At 33.1% G+C, this 21,210-nt stretch overlaps 1 protein-coding gene across 1 annotated transcript; it reads right to left on the bottom strand.

The window, feature by feature from the left end:
- Window positions 1-781: 781 nt before the first annotated feature.
- LOC132544819 (von Willebrand factor A domain-containing protein 5A-like) lies at window positions 782-20,190 on the bottom strand. Its single transcript, XM_060208465.1, has 16 exons — window positions 20,034-20,190; window positions 16,983-17,185; window positions 15,909-16,140; window positions 15,217-15,374; window positions 12,910-13,024; window positions 12,384-12,491; window positions 11,149-11,278; window positions 10,702-10,855; window positions 9,208-9,287; window positions 8,609-8,723; window positions 7,928-8,095; window positions 7,379-7,553; window positions 6,624-6,739; window positions 4,974-5,292; window positions 2,904-3,049; window positions 782-2,628 (listed from the first exon to the last, which is right to left on the bottom strand). Exons 1-16 carry the CDS (start codon window positions 20,071-20,073, stop codon window positions 2,446-2,448), a joined length of 2,442 nt encoding a protein of 813 aa, XP_060064448.1. The 5' UTR covers window positions 20,074-20,190; the 3' UTR covers window positions 782-2,445.
- Window positions 20,191-21,210: the final 1,020 nt, after the last annotated feature.

Genomic DNA, 21,210 nt, shown 5'->3' on the forward strand with positions numbered 1-21,210 from the left:
GATTAAAATAAAACATGTTAAGATTAAAACGAAAAGAATATATTTCACTAAAACAATAATATATCAAAATGGATTTAAAAACACACCAATAAATGAAGATCATGACGAAGAAAAATCGAAAAAAATTCGATTCACCACGATTTACATGGTAGGTGTCGTCGATGAAGCAGAAAATGCTTACTTTTTCCGTGTAAATCTTTCTTTTGTTTGTGTTTTATTGTATTTTAGTTTGGATTATGGTTATGTTGGTATGTTGGTATGTTGGTATGTTGTTATGTTGTTATGTTGGTATGTTGTTATGTTGGTATGTTGTTATATTGGTATGTTGGTATATTGGTATATTGGTATGTTGGTATATTGGTATGTTGGTATGTTGGTATATTGGTATGTTGGTATGTTGGTTGGTATGTTGGTATGTTGGTATGTTGGTATGTTGTTATGTTGTTATGTTGGTATGTTGTTATGTTGGTATGTTGGTATGTTGGTATGTTGGTTATGTTGGTATGTTGTTATGTTGGTATGTTGGTATGTTGTTATGTTGGTATGTTGGTATGTTGGTATGTTGTTATGTTGGTATGTTGGTATGTTGGTATGTTGGTATGTTGTTATGTTGTTATGTTGGTATGTTGGTATGTTGTTATGTTGTTATGTTGGTATGTTGGTATGTTGGTATGTATGTTGGTATGTTGAATGGTATATTCTTGCTGTTATATTGCAGAATATGATATTGTTTAATATTCAACATAATAATGAAAATAACAATTACCTGTTTTGAAACCGGTTGTTAATTTACCATAAGGTTTGAAAATGTTACAATTATAAGACGAAAAATACACATATGTTCATAAGCGTCTTACGTAACGAATTTATCATTTTCAACATGCAATGTGTAATTTTATATATATACATTATTGTCGCACTCCATTTACTGAATGCAATATCAATTCTGTATATTCATATGGGTTTATTTTATTACGTAATAATGAGAATAACAACGAAACCAAGATATATCCCTTAATTCGTATAGACAAAGATGTAATATTTCTGCTTCCTCATGACAGTGTGTGTTTCTCAGCAAGCTGAGCAAAGGGCCAATATGTGTTTGATTGTTGCTCACAACAAGCAAATAGTCCAACATGCTTATCCCAAAAACACGCTTATGTCATTGGGTAATATAAAAAAAACTCCCCAAATCGATAGTTCAGTGTTTCCAACAATTGACCAATTCTAATAATTTCTGCTATGTTATTATCACTAATAAGATCTTAGTGCACAAATGATTATGGTATATACATGTTGATTCATTGCCGTTTTGGGCATTATACATCATTGCTTATGCGCTAAACATTGTTCTTTCTACTGATCAACGTGATAAAGAAGTTATCCAAATAACACATTTAGATATCATAGATATACTTAACAACCTGAAGAACTTGTTCTACTACTCACTTACGTGATACACAGGTGATTTTCACAGGACAATTAATAACTATTTACACAAGATGATGCCTGTAACACAATTCCTCAATATTGATATTGGGATTTCTAAAAGTCTTCAATATATATACATTAATTCTAGTTTCATCATGATATTGATTAAATCAAAAGGTTGATGTGAAAATGGAGACATATTTACTCGTATAGTCTCCAGATAACGTGAATACATAACTCGATTACTCGATTTAGGAAATGGTATTCAAAGAATCGAATGAACATTTTTTCTGCAATGATAGTGTAACATACCCTTTCATGCGCACACACCGACACGCACGCACGTACAGAAACACATATCTGACATGTGTACTTCAGTGTGTTCGTGCATGCTGGAGCTGAATAAATCAGCATCAATCTGTTTATTTCAATCTGTTCATCATACACCAACGTGTACGGATAATCCACGCACAGCGATGTTTTCGTGTGAAAAACATTCATTACCTTTGAAAATAGTACTTTAGACATCGATAGTTTTAAGATGATTGCATTATAAATATATGAAATTTGAAGTTTTAGAATAAAAAAAAACTATTGGAGAATAAAAAAATTCCGCAGTTGATGATTTTTTGTTGACAAAATGAATTCCATATGATTAATATCATATCTGAGAGATTGAATCATTATACTACATGAATGAATTATAACAGTTATTGATAAAACGATACAATTGATAAATATACCAGGAAAGGATTTTTGTGAACTGGAACTGATTTTTACAAAATTTACTATGGCATGTATAGAAATGGCAACCTTTCATAGACTCTGTCAATAATCATTAAATAAGAATCGCTAAAATATAGCCCAAATATCTGTCATCTTTCGCTCCTACGTGCAAACAAAACGACCGTTGCGGATTTTATTTTAAAGACAGTGAACTTTAAATCATTGAACGTCTTAGCTTTCGAATCGTGTATTTGGTCAATGGAGTATTTTTTCATGGCTAACCTTCAATTAAAAGTTTTTCATTTGGTGTTGTGCAAATGTAAACACATTATTGACGTCATCGTCGGTTAAGCCCTGACATTTTAGCCACTGGAGAGCCTTACTCTCGATCAACACCCATTCGTCTTTATTGAGCGATTCATTCAGATGCAGCCAGGCCAGTGCTAAACAGGTCGCCCATACGTTGTAGTTCTGAAATATATTAGTTTAATTTCAATTTTTAATTAAAATTCAATATGGTTTTGGAAATGTTATTTGCGCGTAGTATTTCTTTCTTGGAATTTTGTAGTTTTTCTTGAGTAATAAAATTGAATTTTAACTAGAATTAGATATAGAATCGACTCCCGTATAATTGCATGCAATATCTCTTTCCCGTGAACATCTGTGGCAATTTTTATTTATATTGTTATCAGATTTCAGAGAATACGATTTGTTAACAATAAATGCAGGCTGATTGTAACTTTTACCTGAATTGGTGCGATTTGCTGGAGATTCGCGCATGTTGTCTTCAGGAAGGATGCTAGTTCCTCATTAAGTGTCCATGACCCATCAAACCCCTGTAAAAGGATTAGTTTTGTCTTCTGTGGAACAGAGGTCGGCGGGAGAGGTTTTGCTGAAAAAAAATAAAACAATATATATACGAACTTGATTCTTTATACATACATACATACATACATACATACATACATACATACATACATACATACATACATATACATACATACATACATACATACATACATACATACATACATACATACATACATACATACATACATACATATACAAATACATACATACATACATGCATACATACATACATGCATGGATGCATGCATGCATGTATACATACATACATACATACATACATACATACATACATACATACATACATACATACATACATACATACATAAACAAATACATACATACATATACAAATACATACATACATACATACATACATACATACATACATACATACATACATACATACATACATACATGCATGCATGGATGCATGCATGCATGTATACATACATACATACATACATACATACATACATACATACATACATACATACATACATACATACATACATACATACATACATATACAAATACATACATACATACATACATACATACATATACAAATACATACATACATACATAAACAAATACATACATACATACATACATACATAAATACATACATACATACATACATACATACATACATACATACATACATACATACATACATACATACATACATACATACATACATACATGCATGCATGCATGCATGCATGCATACATACATACATACATACATACATACATACATACATACATATACAAATACATACATACATACATACATACATACATACATACATACATACATACATACATACATACATAATAAACAAATACATACATACATATACAAATACATACATACATACATACATACATACATACAAATACATACATACATACATACATACATACATACATACATACATACATACATACATACATACATACATACATACAAATACAAAAATACATACATACATACATACATACATACATACATACATACATACATATACAAATACATACATACATACATACATACATACATACATACATACATACATACATACATACATACATACATACATGCATGCATGGATGCATGCATGCATGTATACATACATACATACGTACATACATACATACATACATACATACATACATACATACATACATACATACATACATACATACATACATACATACATACATACATACATACATACATATCATACATACATACATACATAAATACATACATACATACATACATACATACATACATACATAATTCATACATAATACATACATACATACATACATACATACATACATACATACATACATACATACATACATACATCCATATACAAATACATACATACATACATACATACATACATACATACATACATACATACATACATACATACATACATACATACATACATACATACATGCATGCATGCATACATGCATACATATACAAATACATACTTACATACATACATACATACATACATACATACATACATACATACATACATACATACATACATATACAAATACATACATACATACATACATACATACATACATACATACATACATATACAAATACATACATACATACATACATACATACATACATACATACATACATACATACATACATACATACATACATACATAACGAGAAATTGCATAGTAACAAATTCATGAGGATAAGTAGACTAAATCTACGATATTGCCTCAAATCACTGCTAACAGATACCATAACAAAAATAAGTATTACAGTACAAATAAAAACAAAAGAAAATGTCACCTAGACAATGTTACACAATAGGAGAAAAAACATGTGTAATTTTGCAAACGATATTATTTGGACATTTCAATTTTGTTATTAAAATGAAGGCAGAAATCATGTTTACCTCCAAACATATTTGCTGCTTGTTCAGGTCCTCCTCCAAATCCAAATGTTGTGGGCGCTGGAAACGGATTCACTGACTGACCCCCAAATGTGTTACCTTCACCTAAACCACCCATTTGTGAATGTCGGTCCGATGCTGCCCCGAAAGTTCCCATAACTTTCTTTGCACAGAACATACCTCCTGGTCTTGCGCTGAACATGTTCATACCAATTCCTAATAACTGGGTATTATTCATACTTCCACAAAATGTTTGAAGATTGCTTGTCCCACCTCTAGCACCAAACATTCCGACGGCGACTGGGTTTTTTTTAACATAACTCTGCAAAAGAGAGGTATTTATTTGACATGTCTCTTATATGTATGTCTGGTGTCTTCGGGTGAATAACTGATTTATCACTTCCATTCCTATTTATGTGGGTATTCGAGTAAATCGTTCCTTTATTCATATTTTACATTTGATCGATATTGAGTTTAAAATATTTGATTGCAATCATGATTTATGACAAAACCGATTATTACAAATTTGGTTACCAAACGAAAATTATGATGAAATTATCAGGCCAACATACACGTCATACAAGTAGCAGTGCAGTGAAACCGATGTCCGTTGGTATTTGAAGCGATGTGCATAATAACATCTCAAGCGGAGACCCAAAAAGTTTAACAAGAGATCAGAGAAAAATTTTGGCGCCCACCATTGTACGTTCATTATATGCTCTTTGAATGTTTGATCTTTTGCCTTCTTTTCTCTTCTCTGTTTTTGCTCTTAATGATAATAGTTTCGAAAATTCTTTTGCATAAATAGTGGTAATAATCTTTACCTGCCAAATACAAACTGGCCGCCTGGAAGCCATTTTGTTTGTTTTTATTTTTTTGGTCAGTCAAAAAATCAAACGAGCACAAGGAGAGACCAAAGGGAACATACGTATGAAATTTGAGAGATAGTCAATCAGTACTTCTTAAGAAATAACAATCTTTACTTGGCAAAATCCAAGATGGATGAGTCTCAAACTCAAACAGGCATAACAAGGGACCAAAAGGAATCTAAGAAAGATTTATAAGTAGTTCACAGGAAATAGTGGTAACAAACTTTCAAAGTAAAAATCCAGCATGGCCGCTTGTGAGCTATTTTGTTTCTCTGATCAGTCCCTAGATTACATGGGCACAACTAGGGACCAAAGGGAACCTTCTTATGCAATTTGAGAAAGATCCATCACGTAATTCTCAAAAAATAGCGATAACAGCATTTGTTTACGGACGGACGGATGATGGTGGGCTAACAAATGCTATACTATATAAAATCTTTGTTTCAATTTCAAGCCAAAATTGGCATCAGTCCAAATGAATTTTTTTCTGTCAGTGACGTCGTTTAACCTAACAGGTGCACAATACAAATCCAACTGATTCTTTCTTATATGACGTGATAGTCCTTTGTTAAAGATGCAATATTGCATAACTGATCCTTTATATTGGTGTGATATTCTGTAAATGATACAAAATGATAGACATTTCAAGCGATTCCTATTTTTCTATCAATTAAACAGTTTTAGTGCAATTCAATTGATCGTTTTACTCTAATGTGTCATATCTATATTTGTATTAAACGGTGCTATTCCCTTGTGTGTATTTTGTACTATCTTCGGTACTTACATGTGAGGGTTGAAGAACCTTGCTGAGCTTGTCGACCCCGACGAAGGATGTGTACTTGGACATGACATTTGTTGCTATGCTTGCGAGTATGATCTTCTTTTTGTTGTTAGCGTTTGCTGAATGAGTCCATGTCAAGAACAATTCCAAATGACGTAATTAAATAAATTTCTTTTATTTTGGTTTGTAAACTGATCACACGATCAAAATTGATGTACATGACACACTATCTAAAGATGCATCGCAGGCTATTGATGTAATGTAATGGAGGTTAAATTTGTTCTTATTATGCTAAACAAGTTTCGAGTGGAGAAATAAAAAAAACTGGAAGCATGTTTCATTTGATTTAATTATATTGCGATTACCCTATGATTTTATCATGAGAAATAGATTTACATTCTCGACACGGGCGATATTTATCTATATTTGTTGAAGGCTGAAGTAAATAAAATTATTATGAACATCACAGCCTTATTACTATATGGATAGAGAGCCAATCAAGAGTCAATAGTGTGCGTTTTACAAACGTCTATTATGTCAAAAGGAATAACATTATTCATTTAACTCTGTATTTGCGTTCATTGGAAATGTACATCTATGAGTTAGCAACACAATATAACTATTAAATTGATAACTATGCAAAATTGTACAACACAATGTAGATTAATTGCATGTGTTAATCAATAACATTTTAAATACACTCTTCACTTAGACTGACACAAACCAATTGCTCAAGATTTGAATGAATGTTCATATACCTGGTGCCGATTCCTCATCCTCAAGTTCCTGTATGAGAGCTTTGGCTGCAAGCCTGTGAACCGGAAGCGATGTATCCACATTTTGCTCCTGGTGTTGTCCCCGGAAAGCTAGTTTGTGCTCAAATGTGTGGTTTTCGATGTTGCCTCGTAAAACAATATTCCCGTATGTCCAGTCCTATTACAAATGCACAACATTATCATTTGTTGACGCAATTCCAAATATAAGGGTGCCAAATGAAAAAGAGGAACAGCAAATTATATGATCCCATCTAAGACAACGACCTCAAAGTTAAAAAAAAACAACAAATAATAATACGAATTATTCAACTATAAGTAGAATTTGTTTATTTTGTGATATTAGATGGTCCTTCATATCAATATCACAGAAAAATAAATAATCGATAATTTTGAATAATAATAACAAAGAATAGTTTCAAGAACATATTTGGTATAATAGCACATCACAGAAAGAATATAGAAGCAATGTCGCAAACATGGTCTATTTGACATAACGAAATAAAAGTGATCTTCCGTCTTCGGTTAACACACCATAGACTCGGATCCTTTTAACACAGCGTACATAATCAGCTCCTCTCCGCTAAATATCGACTGACAATCATGTGGGACAATCGTTCCAATAACGTCCGGCGGAAGCTCTAGTTCCATTTGCACGTTGGTAACGGCTGCCTGCATGGCACTCTTTAGAAGTGACACTACCTGTGGACGAAAGTTAGAAGTTATAATGCATTTGTAAAATTCCTCGAGCAGAATTTAAAATAGCGGAATTAATTATTGTTTTGTAAAATATTCTTTTTTGGTTTCAACGATGTCCTCTTAAATAGAGTAATATTTGTGTTTGTAAACCGTTTACATATATACGGCGGTAAAGATATTCCTAGTCAGTAATTCTGAAGTAAAATCACAAATTTTGTGGAGGTTTATGCCAAACACGATATCTCTTGTCATATTGCTTGTTTGTTGCATTAGCATTTTCATATTTTCACGATTTCTTAACAGCGAAACAGCGAACACCATCCCCGCGAAAAGAACCTTCTATATGTTTGTATTTCAACAGCATGCTAATTTGTCGTCCTATAATTGCATATATGCGTGTTTTTTTTTTTTTTTTTTTTTGTTGTTTTCATTTTGCAAACATAGATACTTGTTAATATGTATTACGAATCCAATCTCAATAACAGTGGAAAAACATACTCATTGCTCATGTACAACCTTTGTTTGCAATCTGTCAGTTCCCTTAACAAACTCAGCACGTCCTTTCCCGGCTCTTGCTAGTCCTTTCACCAGGGCTGTAGATGCACCATCACCGATTCCAACAGAGAACATCCTGAAATATATTGGAAAGGAATTCAAACAATTAATAGATAAACACAAGTCTCAAACAACCCCTGTTTCTGAACTTTTTTCCATGTTTCTTTTCTAAGACTGATGTGTATTCTATTGAACTATTGGCTTTATTTATGTTCAATTTACTCCATTATCAGTCAAACTGACCAAATCAAGAAAGACCAGCTTGATAATCTGATCTTCTAAATAACCTCATAACATGCCAACATTTTGTATCCTGAATGGTTTCACGTCAAACGTCCTCCATACAATGACCAGTTGGTAAGTTTGACACGGTATACATAAAATATCAATTTAGAAACAACCTGATCACATGTGGACAAACGTTATATTTTAAAATGTTATTAAGCATTTCAGAGTCTCCCCACCCTCAATTTTCAGTCTTTCAATGTCTTATAGTTTTATAGCCGCTTTACAAAAAACAAAAAACAAAAAAGCAAAAAAAACAAAAAAACAATGTCAACCTTGTGGTGTGGTTGTTTTTACGGACAATCTCCAGAACGTCAGAAATATTCCAAACTTGTCCATCCGTCAGAAGGATCACCTAAAAAAAATTAAAAATCATGAAAATACCAACATGTCAATATATAATTGTTGACCAATGTCTAAACTGGTTAAACAGCCACAACAAACACACGTTGCATTAGGTTACTCGCCATGCTGTATTACACCGGAATTACACATATGTATGGTTACATGATCATACGGATTGCAGATGAAACGAAACTAACTAATACCACAAACTATATCATATACAATAATATCAACAATAATCGTAATCCAAACTCAACTTCCATACAACTAGGACAAAATATGAACAAAAGAAAGATTTACACGGAGACTCCTGAAAAAGTACAAGGATGATATAACCAGGTGATTCAAAAGAGTGAGTGTCTTCTCGGCGGCACCCGCCACGTAAACTTGGTCAATCAAAGTAAGCAATGTCATGTTCTCTAATGCAAGCAAGGTATACAACTGTTATGTTTATAGTTACTGGTCAGGTAGAGGCGGATTAAATTATAACATTCCGGATATTATAAACCCGTGTATCATTTTGTTGTATTAGTATGTACCCGTTCCGTCTTTTACGGCGGCCGGGTTGAATTTTGGTTAGCAGTAGAGATTTTCCGGAAGAGAGAAAATAAAAAAATAAAACCCGTGTTGAAGAAATCTATTTTTGTAATCCATATGGACCACAGCCAAGCGAGCCGGTAACACAACAACAGAATCAGCAGGCAAACTAAAAAGCAAATACATTGAGTTTCACACAAATAAATAGAATATTTCCTAATGAGATCATTGCGACCATAACACTTCCACATAATTTTCATCAAAATGGTCCTACACGTACCTATGTATATATGTTAAACTACTTAAAATTCAATACAAATGTCAGTATCCTCAGTTATGTTAGAAGCAATATATATTTCATCTTGACAAAACAACGGAAAACAAAGTTCAACGCCAGATTATGATGTTAATGGTAAAGAATTTCTGATTTAGATGTGTTATTTGTCACTATTTTCAAGGATATAATAACAACAGGGTGATCAATTCCATCCTGTAAAATCGTTACTTGTGGTGGTGGATTCGATTTAATTGAATTCACGATTTTATTGAATGAATTGAAATATCCACGAAACAATAAACAGATATGAAGTTAACTATAATACTTTTGGAAATTTCAGCTCAATGAAATTATATGATTTTTTTTAGTAATTTACGCAAATTCAAAACTTTCTTATTTCAAGACCTTTTACCATATATGAAAACCTTCACATTACGTAATTTAAGACTTGATTGTCTTAATGTTGATTTGTTCCCAAACGATCCTACTGTGACTAAGTTTATTCACAGTTGAGATTACCGGTTGAATGTGACACGAGAAAGAGTAGACATGGAAATTGACATCCCCATAGCATATTAGTTTGTTCTTTTAGTTGTATAGTTGTAAGTACCTGTCGGGGGTAGCCGGGAAGGCCGGGTTTCGAATACATATCCTGAAGTGGTTTCAAAATTTCTGTACCACCCATATCTGCCTTCATCTTCTGTACATAATCTAAGGCGTAGTTCATGTTTTCCTCGTTATATTCCACACTGCTGGCTAAATTCCTGTGGACATTAAGTTTCAATAATAGGCTACCTTAGTTAAATCAGACAACAAACACTATTGTATACCCCCTATCAAATGTTAGTAAGTACAAACGTGATTGGTTTCTTATAAAAAAAACTTCTAAATGGTGTTTCAATCACAATTATTGTCATCGAGGGCTCATTTCTTATTTCAAAGCATTTCATTTGTAAATTGCAATATTCCTAAATTAATCAGATTACAAACATAAATGGCGTTTAAGGAAACTGATCAACAAAATATTTCCATATTTTCGGTAATGCGAAATACTTACTTGTCAAATAAGATGCTAAAGTTGTTTCCAAAGCTATAAACATTAAAGAAACATCCAACAGGTAGACTTTTGATCATCAGGAGAAGGGTATCCCGAGCATTGCCAATATTATCATGCCATTCCATACTGCCTGAAATTTTATGTATCAAAAAGGTATGCCTCTTGTTCTTAGCATTAGTGCTGCTTCAGAATGGAATTCAAACTTGAAAAGATTTTGTGTCACTTTTTTAAAAAAATAAATCATCCTAAAATGGAAAAGTTAGACAAATTATTTTCAATGTGTCTATATTGTTCTATACTATTCTATAGAATGCTTTCCTCCGAGATGTATTTTGACAAATATAGACATTCTTATGATTAGACCGAATGTACCAGTAATCTACACATCCTTTTATTTTAACTGTCTTGTGAATGATTGCACAAAAGACATACTACAGAACAGCACCTTCATCTACAATAAATTCTTATATATATGATATAACTTCAAAAGAACGCCAAGTACATGTTTATATTCTGAATGAATATAAACGAGGCATGCATGCACAGAAAGGTTGACCAGTTCCAAATCATGAAACCTTTACGTATTGCTTTCTGGCTTCAACCAATAGCTTTCATTAGAATTTTTAATGAAAAATGATAAAAACAAATAATAGTTATGACATACATGTACTTGCCGATTTCTCACAATAACAAAAAATAAGATAGAAGGACATCTAAACTGAAATAATTGATTTTGTGTGAATTTTAACGAGACAGTATTTTTGTTGTATTTCTCGAAAGGGAAGTCAATTCCTAACAATCTCTTGACTTAATTATTACTACCAATAACTCAAATGTGCTATAATGCTTAATAAATTCCATATCAGTTTAAAGAGCTTAGATGTCAATATGCAATGTAACTGCCTATCACGCTACATAATTGTTAAAGTCCACGTTGCTTATTTACGATCTTAACAAACCCCTGACATTTATCTGTTGCATTTTCTACTTGAATCGGCCTGTTACATTTTCTAGATTATTCAACCCAATACATATGCGATCTTATTTAACCAGTTACATTTCGAGCTCACACGACATACTGTATTTTCGTTTTTAACCGACCTTGTACATGTGCGAGCTTCCTTTCGTTATTTAATTTAACTATCTAACCCCCCAAATATGCTTTTCTTTCACCTAGTTACTTTTTCGAGCCTTACGTTCTCGGATTAACTTGACTCGGTGTTTTTTTTACATACCTGAGCGGTCAACTATGAAGATAAGTTCTGCGTGCGTTGTTGTAAACTTTGGATCAATCTCTGGATAAAAACTGAGCATCAACACGTCCAAGCTGAGCATTCCTTTGCCTAAAAAAGGAAAAAGATTAAAACAAATAAAACGATCATGTTGAGATAAAATTATACTTTATTCTGTTACGTGTGTTGACATTTTCATGTACGAACGGACGTTTTTAAAGTGCATTTCTCATTCTAACCTCTGATTGAAATGCGAGGACACTTGCGTCTGTTTATTGTTTTCTGTTGTAAATATAATGGAGTGACAATTCATCATATTTTTCCCGTTACATTTCTATAATGATCCTCATATACATTATCAAATCTCTGTCTGAACATGCAAGTACTTTTAATCAAACTCCTATTGAAGTTTCGCATCCATACAATAAATATGACCTATTGTTAAATCTAGGGAGAGGGACTATACATGATTTACCTGTTTGCCAAATATCCTTTGATTTTGTTCAATAACGCTTGCCCAGGTGCTTACCTTGATCTTTGACCCCTCGTTCTACTATCGCTTGCGGTTGGTGCATATCCTTGTACGTGATCAAGACAGAAACATCATGATCAACTTTGGTTCCTTGACCGAACTTGACACTTGCCTGACGATAGAAAGATTGTACAAAAGATACTCAGTTGAACAATACCTTTAACTACAACTTTAGAGTTAGATACAGTAGAACTAAACAATGAATTAAACTGCATCATACAGCTGTTTCGTCCTTCAAGGACTCGACAGTGATGCTACATCATACAGCTGTTTCGTCCTTCTAGGACTCATCAGTGATGCTACATCATACAGCTGTTTCGTCCTTCTAGGAGTCGTCAGTGATGTTACATCATACAGCTGTTTCGTCCTTCAATGACTCATCAGTGATGCTACATCATACAGCTGTTTCGTCCTTCTAGGACTCGTCAGTGATGCTACATCATACAGCTGTTTCGTCCTTCTAGGACTCGTCAGTGATGCTACATCATACAGCTGTTTCGTCCTTCTAGGACTCGTCAGTGATGCTACATCATACAGCTGTTTCGTCCTTCTAGGACTCGTCAGTGATGCTACATCATGCAGCTGTTTCGTCCTTCTAGGAGTCGTCAGTGATGTTACATCATGCAGCTGTTTCGTCCTTCAAGGACTCATCAGTGATGCTACATCATACAGCTGTTTCGTCCTTCTAGGACTCATCAGTGATGCTACATCATAACACTGTTTCGTCCTTCAATGACTCATCAGTGATGTTACATCATACAGCTGTTTCGTCCTTCAATGACTCGTCAGTGATGCTACATCATACAGCTGTTTCGTCCTTCTAGGACTCGTCAGTGATGCTACATCTTACAGCTGTTTCGTCCTTCTAGGACTCGTCAGTGATGCTGCATCATACAGCTGTTTCGTCCTTCTAGGACTCGTCAGTGATGCTACATCATACAGCTGTTTCTAGGACTCGTCAGTGATGCTTCTACAGCTGGACTCGTCAGTGATGCTACATCATACAGCTGTTTCGTCCTTCTAGGACTCGTCAGTGATGCTACATTATACAGCTGTTTCGTCCTTCTAGGAGGCAAATGAGGAAAATCCGAAGTAATCGAAAGAAAAAATCAAGATCAAGACGGGGAGGTGCACGTGCCCCACAAGTCAAGAAATCTTGTAATTTTCATATATCTAACATTGAAATGTGATCAGTACCTCATCGCCGGTTTTCGCTCTGTTCAAATACGGAGTAATCAAGCAAAAAGTAAAATATCCGAGATTTTGAATATTTACTTATATTTTCGTAATACAAGTAATCAGAAGTTAGTAAATATGTCTTCTGATTGGTCAATATGTGTTGAACCATAAAAATAATTATTTTCAAAAAAATACATGACACAGAGTATTAAAGAATATCGTAAAGGAATGTTCATTTCATATGAAGTTTCATACTTGATACTTCAGGGGTTACGATCACTGTCGCTCTCTGCACCCATGGAAGATGTCATTGCAAAATTGAAGGAACAAACGAAGTAATTTTTAATGGATTCCAGGAGAAAAAACCCCTGACCAATAACAGGCTGATATGCTCCTTTGGAAGGCTACAAAGGAGCGGCACACAACTTCAAAACCATTACAATATACCGTTTGATGTACATCAAATAATCAAACTAGTCATGTTTACAAAGTGTGTCACATGGAACCGTCAATTTTGCGATGACATGTTTCAGGGGCGCAGAGAGCGAAAGTGAGTGTAACCCCTGAGTATCGAGGATGATGAGATGTATTACACGTGTCAAAGAAATTTTCATTTATCAAGCCCAAGAAATAAAAACAATTAACAAAAACTAAAGTCATGACTTTTCTTAAACCTCACATAAAAAAAAACCTAATGTAAGATTCTGTTGATGACATGAGTTTAAAACCTATGCAAACATTCATGAAAAAACAATTTGTATACCTGGTATAAAATCTAAAATGACTTTATTTTAATAGCGTATCTCTCTTCTTTGTTGAAGTCATCAGGTATTTGACGCCATGAATTTGTGACGTCACAATTTATACAATGTGTGCCATTAAACTGATGATATGGCAGTTTTGTGATAAATTAGAAATACGATCCAGGGAGGAAACTCTCCATATAATGTCATTTGGTTAATAAGGAAGACCTGTTATAGCGCCCTTCACTTCACTTTTATATTACCGATTGTTCAAAACGATTTTCGTTTAAACAATTCTGGGGTACAAAAATTCCCCTATCACGTGAACTAATTAGCATTCAAATGAATGACGTAATAAGTAAATTTACACAAGACGACATACTTTCCACACGTGTTGGTCATTGCTGGGGGAAAGTTGTAATTGGTCTTTCTCCGAAACGATGCTCAAGATAGTGTGCTGGCTCTGAACGGTGATGTCTAAATTCATTTCGTAACTTCCGGGGTTGACGCAGACGACATCTGTACTTGTGTTCACCGGTCCTAAAAAAATCATAATTTCAAGAATTCTCTTTGCAATAACATCAAATATATAAGTCAGTTTTAAAAGACAATGATCAGATGTGATGTTTTGCCTTTTTTCTGGCGCAGAACGTATGGTGTGACCACGTCTGGTGTGACTGTATTCCTAGCTTATCTTTTGTTACAATTATCTTCTAAGTCCCACACTTCGTATTTCAAAAGATGTTTTCCAATATAATAAAAAAAATATTCTATGACAATATTTTATGAATGTGCCTTGGTTATAAGTTCATATGATTTGTGTTGTTGAAATGCAGTACATGGCAGTTCAGTATGGGAAGATATAGATTAAAACAAGTCATTTCTATTTTTTGTTCCAGATTACTGATTATCATTAAACATTAAAGTGAATGAGAGACAAATAAAAACACTTGTCTGCTTGCATATGATTAACTAATATATATGCTTAGTACATCGTCCTGGTACCTTAAACACGCCTTTGATACTGAATGTGATGTACGTATATGTTCCGAAGGCATCAGTGACTGACGTTACCTGTATCGCTTTCGACTCCATACCGTGGATTCAGCACGGTCGGAAGTGTGAACCTAAGAGCTCCACTTGGGTCATGCGGGAGTTCAGACACATAACATATCTTCAATAAAGCTCTTTCCTTAGGTGGCAGGTTACCGACACGACACACGAACACATCGTTCGTATCATCGTGCTCCTCCAGCAATAAAGCTGTGTGTCCACTTTCAACAGCCTGTTGGTAGGTATCGCGAGCCTGAAAGAAAAGTATTTCATGTACTGTAAAATTCGTATCTTTTTACGGGGCTCAATTTTCATGGTTTTTCGAGAAAAAAATGTTGTGTTTATGGACAATTAATTTTGTGGAAAATATATAGATATATAATGAATCAATTTCAACTAACTCGTGGATATATGAATGCGTGGAATTGATGGTTCCAACGAAAATAAAATACTACAATAATTCAACAGTATTATAACCATTTTAGGTCATCAACATCGCTTAGAGAAGAGGTTCATGGGCTTCGACGGCAACTTCATTACAATGTATATATATTACGAATCAAATAAAAACCGTCGAAGAAGGAACAAACATTTTTGTTTTTCAATACGTTGCCAATGGCAACGAAAGAAAGAACAACATTTTCTGAATAGTTGAGTTAGAACCCATGAAACTGGAGAAGTTGTTTGAAATGAGTTTTCAAGAAAATAATACCTAACAATCGACATTTCAGAATACTTTTTGTGGTCAAATAAGTAAAATGACCTAGTTATGTTAGAAATGAAAGTTAAACCATAGGCGGTTCGACTAATTTCCAATTAATAAATAATATCGTCTTTACATGAGTACATTAGGGGCACTCTATATATACAGTATATAAATAATAAATCATAAATTAACGATAAATAATATATGATAATAAGATTATATATGCGGTACCAATACGTATTATACATATCATACTACAATGCACTTACTTAAGAAAAGGTCTGTGTAAAATATACATCTATATATAATTGTGACGTCATTTATGACTCGTTCGATGTTGATGAACATGGATACAAAGGGAAATAACTGCAATACCATATAATCGATACCTCTGATTTTTCTTGACATTCTGCAACGATCACTCGTCCATCGATTTCTGCTTGAAATCGGTACACAGCGTTGCTGGTATCCAGAGGAAACGTGAAGTTTGCTTCCACGGGTTCATCACTCTCGTTTAAATATAGTAGATTGGAATCCACATGTACAAGAGAAGCACCGATCAACGCAACATTTTGGACTTCCTTTAAGGGAACTGAAATAAAATTTGATATCCAGTCATATATTTGTAATAAAGACGGATATTTAATTTGTAGGAGCATGCAAGTTTAAACCAGAGCCGTGTTTTAATTTCATCATGAATAAATCATTTTATATAGATCATATTCCTATCTGTGGATTCCTAACAGGAAAGTATGAAAATTCGTAAAGCCATATAGTTAAAAGTCACGATATATAAAGTTGAAATGTAAACGCAATATATAATTGCGTACACTTCAATCGTCGTCGGGGGTCCGTTGTGAAACGAGATGAAGGGGGTGCCATTTTAAAACATTACCTAATTAACTTGTCCATTCAAATATCTTGTTGGTTATTTCATGCACTATCAACACGTTTGTTTTGAATTGTAAAAGTGTGTCCACACGTTGATTATACCTAATTTACTTTAATGATGTCAAATTGACCTGTCCATTTGATGTTAACGGTTACGTACGCCTTAAAATATATTTGTCCTGAACGATCAAATATGACAGTAAAACGTGAAAGATAACCATTGATTGACCGAAACGCTACAATAATAATGATGATGATAATAAAGTAGTATAGTACATATTTTACATCTCATTTTACATGCAAATTATACGATAGTTAAAGAAGTGCGGGAGTGATTTGGTCTATCCTTAACGACAAGTCGCCTAACTCTCATAACCATCCAGATAGCCCGGCAATTACATCAAAGGACCAGTAAAATACATTAATTATACTTACTTTCACCGGAAGTTGTTAGAACTAATATAACTACGGATAGTGACAATGCGTAAGAAAAGGTTGAGTGAAACCAGCGCTGTTGTTAATCTATACAGTATACTCTGGGGCAAGACTTTGTTACCATTATCAATGTAATATACATAATTAGGTATTATATATGGAATATTAAAAAAAAAACTGTTATTTAGACGATACAATATAAGAAGAGAGTATGTACACAATTGTCGCGAGTTCGGAAAAAAATCAGAAATTGCCAACCGGTCAATGCGGTGCTACAAACGACAGATATATAAACATTTCAGAACACAACTTCCACTAACAGACAATAATGACCGCCCGTTGAATGACTATTACGTAGTAGAGTCTCTAACTGTGGTGGGGCCGCGGGAACATTTTATCGTATGTATAACACCAAACATATATGAAACGCGTTAAATATCGATATAACTATAAAATCGTTTTATCAAATTTCTGCTATAATGCGATAAAAAGTATTCATATTTCAGTATATTTCTTAAGTCTGGTTGACTTATATCATACAATAATATTTTGCGTTTATTTGTTTCTATTTTCTAATTTCATTCATTCGAATCTGTATAAAACTCTAGATTCTAATTTTTAAAATTAAAAGAATACGATAGATTATAGACAGGCCATAAACTTAATTAGTCTTTATTTATAGAAGAGGTGATTTCCGTTAGTTCTATTTTGTTCTGTAGTACAAATAAAAATACACATTCTGTTACTATATTTAGGAGAGGGTTTTTCCTATATTCAGCTATTCTCGATAAATGGAATAATTCAACCACCAATGCTACCATCCCTTAAAATTGCCCAAGTGTTCACTTTTTGCGAGAATAATAAACTGTAATGTTCATCATCACACAGTCTTAAAGTCTAAGACACTTCAATCAGGTACGAACTGGGGATATTGTATGTTAGTATTCATAAAAATAATTGGGGCTACACCTCAAATCAGATCCAGTGATTTTGTTAACTCGTTATTTCATCGACTTTTACTACCTTCAGATGATCTCTAGTTCTCATTCTATTAAGTACGTAAGGCCAGGTTGGGTATCGCATCGTATGTAGCACGATCCCACTGTTTTTAGTTTTTATTTATCTAGTGATAAAATTTAGAATTTGAAATAACGACCGCAATCTACATTTCCAATCAATCATAAAATTTAATTAAATATGAATTCTTCGTAGACAATTTTTAGCTCAACTTACGCAAATATGCTGCTGAATACATATCATTAATAAAAAGCAAAAACAAACAAAAAACAAAACAGCATTATCCTGATTCTTTTTAAGCTTTGATGGACAAACTCCCTGTTGGGGAGCGCCCCTCGGCCCTGCACTCCTATGCCTGGTTTAGACTAAGTCAAAATACCCATCACTCTCCGCCATACAGGAGAATTCAGTTCTTTGCATATAGAAATACAAGATAAACAATTTTTTGTTCAATTTCAAAAAAAAAAAAAAAACCTTCGATATGGTAATTAGATATTGCATAAAATGAGATTTCCTCGACACTTAATTATAAGGTATTTTTAATTGTATTTTCTACAAAATATAAATACACTATTCATTTATTTATTTCAAAATTGTTACGATATGAATATTTAACTTGTAATTGTGAAATGTATTTATAAAGAAATTCTGCATAACACATTGAAATTCTTGTTACTTATATAAATATGATTTATGTCATAACATTATATTGCATCACAAAATCATTGTTTTAAATGATAATTTCTCTCTAGCAACATTTGAGAATTGAAGATCTGCACGTTTGAATTCGTGTGACCGAGTTTATTTCCAAAACATTTACACATTTAAAATCTAAGTTTCCTCAATGAAAAGGTAAATAACTCAGTATTGACATGTTAGTCAAACATTTTTCTTAAAGATTCAAAACAATTAGGATTTAATAAACTTTCAAATATTATTCCTATCAAAACAGACATATTGACTTCTTTCTTTTTTTAGAAATTATTTTGCGAAAACATTTACTCACAAAAGAGTTTGTTATCTGTACAATTTTTTCATTGAAGCACTTTATTGAGAATGAGTGTTATTATTTGTGTACGCGCTAAACAAGTACTTACCTGTAGCTCCAGTTTTCAGACATGACAGTCCCCACTTCATCTTAAACGACGAAATAGAACTATCCTATAAAGCGAAATGATATTGTTTGTGAAGATGGAGTATTTGTAGTTCAGAAAAAACATATACAGATCCAAGAGCGTTACTCCACAGCATTGTTTGACAAAATCAACCTTTCAGCTACAACGCAAATGTTTACATTTATATACGCTTACACGCATCACATGACTCTAATATCTAAATATAGCCGCTTTGACGTTTAACCTCAGCAACAGGAAAGACAACTCTTACTAGATCTGAAGTGCAAACCAAAATAACGTACAATGACAGTGCAGAGTATCGGCGATGTTCTCAAAGAAATGTTTAAACATAGATAGTGTGGGGTTCTTTTTTATATAGTTTTACATATATACTGTAATTTGTAAATGATATGTCGTTTTTTGTTTGTTCTTGTTTTTAATTTTAGTATTTTTTAGACTTTCTTTTGTTCAGGTGAATATTATCTAATTATAGGCGTATATTGTTTAATACTCTGTATGATTTAGACGTAGATTTTAGAATAGAAATTATCTTATGTGGAGACAGTGATGTTTACTCATATGAAACTAATTGTACTTTTGTCAAATCTATTCAAAATTTTGTAAAACAAACAAAGAGTTTTAATAAAACCTGATTCGGAACTGTTTGCAGTCGGCACTGAATTGATATCAAATCTATATAATCTCTTTTTCTCGTCTGTTCTTTCTATCTTCTCAGCTTTGTCTCCTTTTGAGAAAATGATCCATTAGTAAACTTACGCACGTCTATGAATGACCTAATTTCATGTTTATAGTATAGATATGTATCACGTGCAGTATATTAATTATTTGTAATTTATTTAAGAACAGTTGATAGGTTGTTAGAATTTGTCTCCGGTCCATTTGTCTGTTACTGATAATAAAATATATTTAAATCAACACATGATAAACGATAGAAGTTTTCAGTGACAAGTTTATATATGTAACAACTTAATACAGACAGAAAATATTCGGCTACAGAACTAACTTTGATATGATGTAACGATTAGATGTTGTCTTATAAAAACAGAGCGACAATATTACATGTAAATATTACAGGACATCTTAGATTTCAGATCATATTCAAAACATTCCCGAGCGTATCGTACCATGGTCGTTTTAG

The sequence above is a fragment of the Ylistrum balloti genome, unplaced genomic scaffold, assembly GCF_031769215.1.
Source record: "Ylistrum balloti isolate Yb309-2 unplaced genomic scaffold, AGI_CSIRO_Ybal_v1 Utg369810, whole genome shotgun sequence".
Taxonomy (NCBI): Eukaryota; Metazoa; Mollusca; class Bivalvia; order Pectinida; family Pectinidae; genus Ylistrum; species Ylistrum balloti.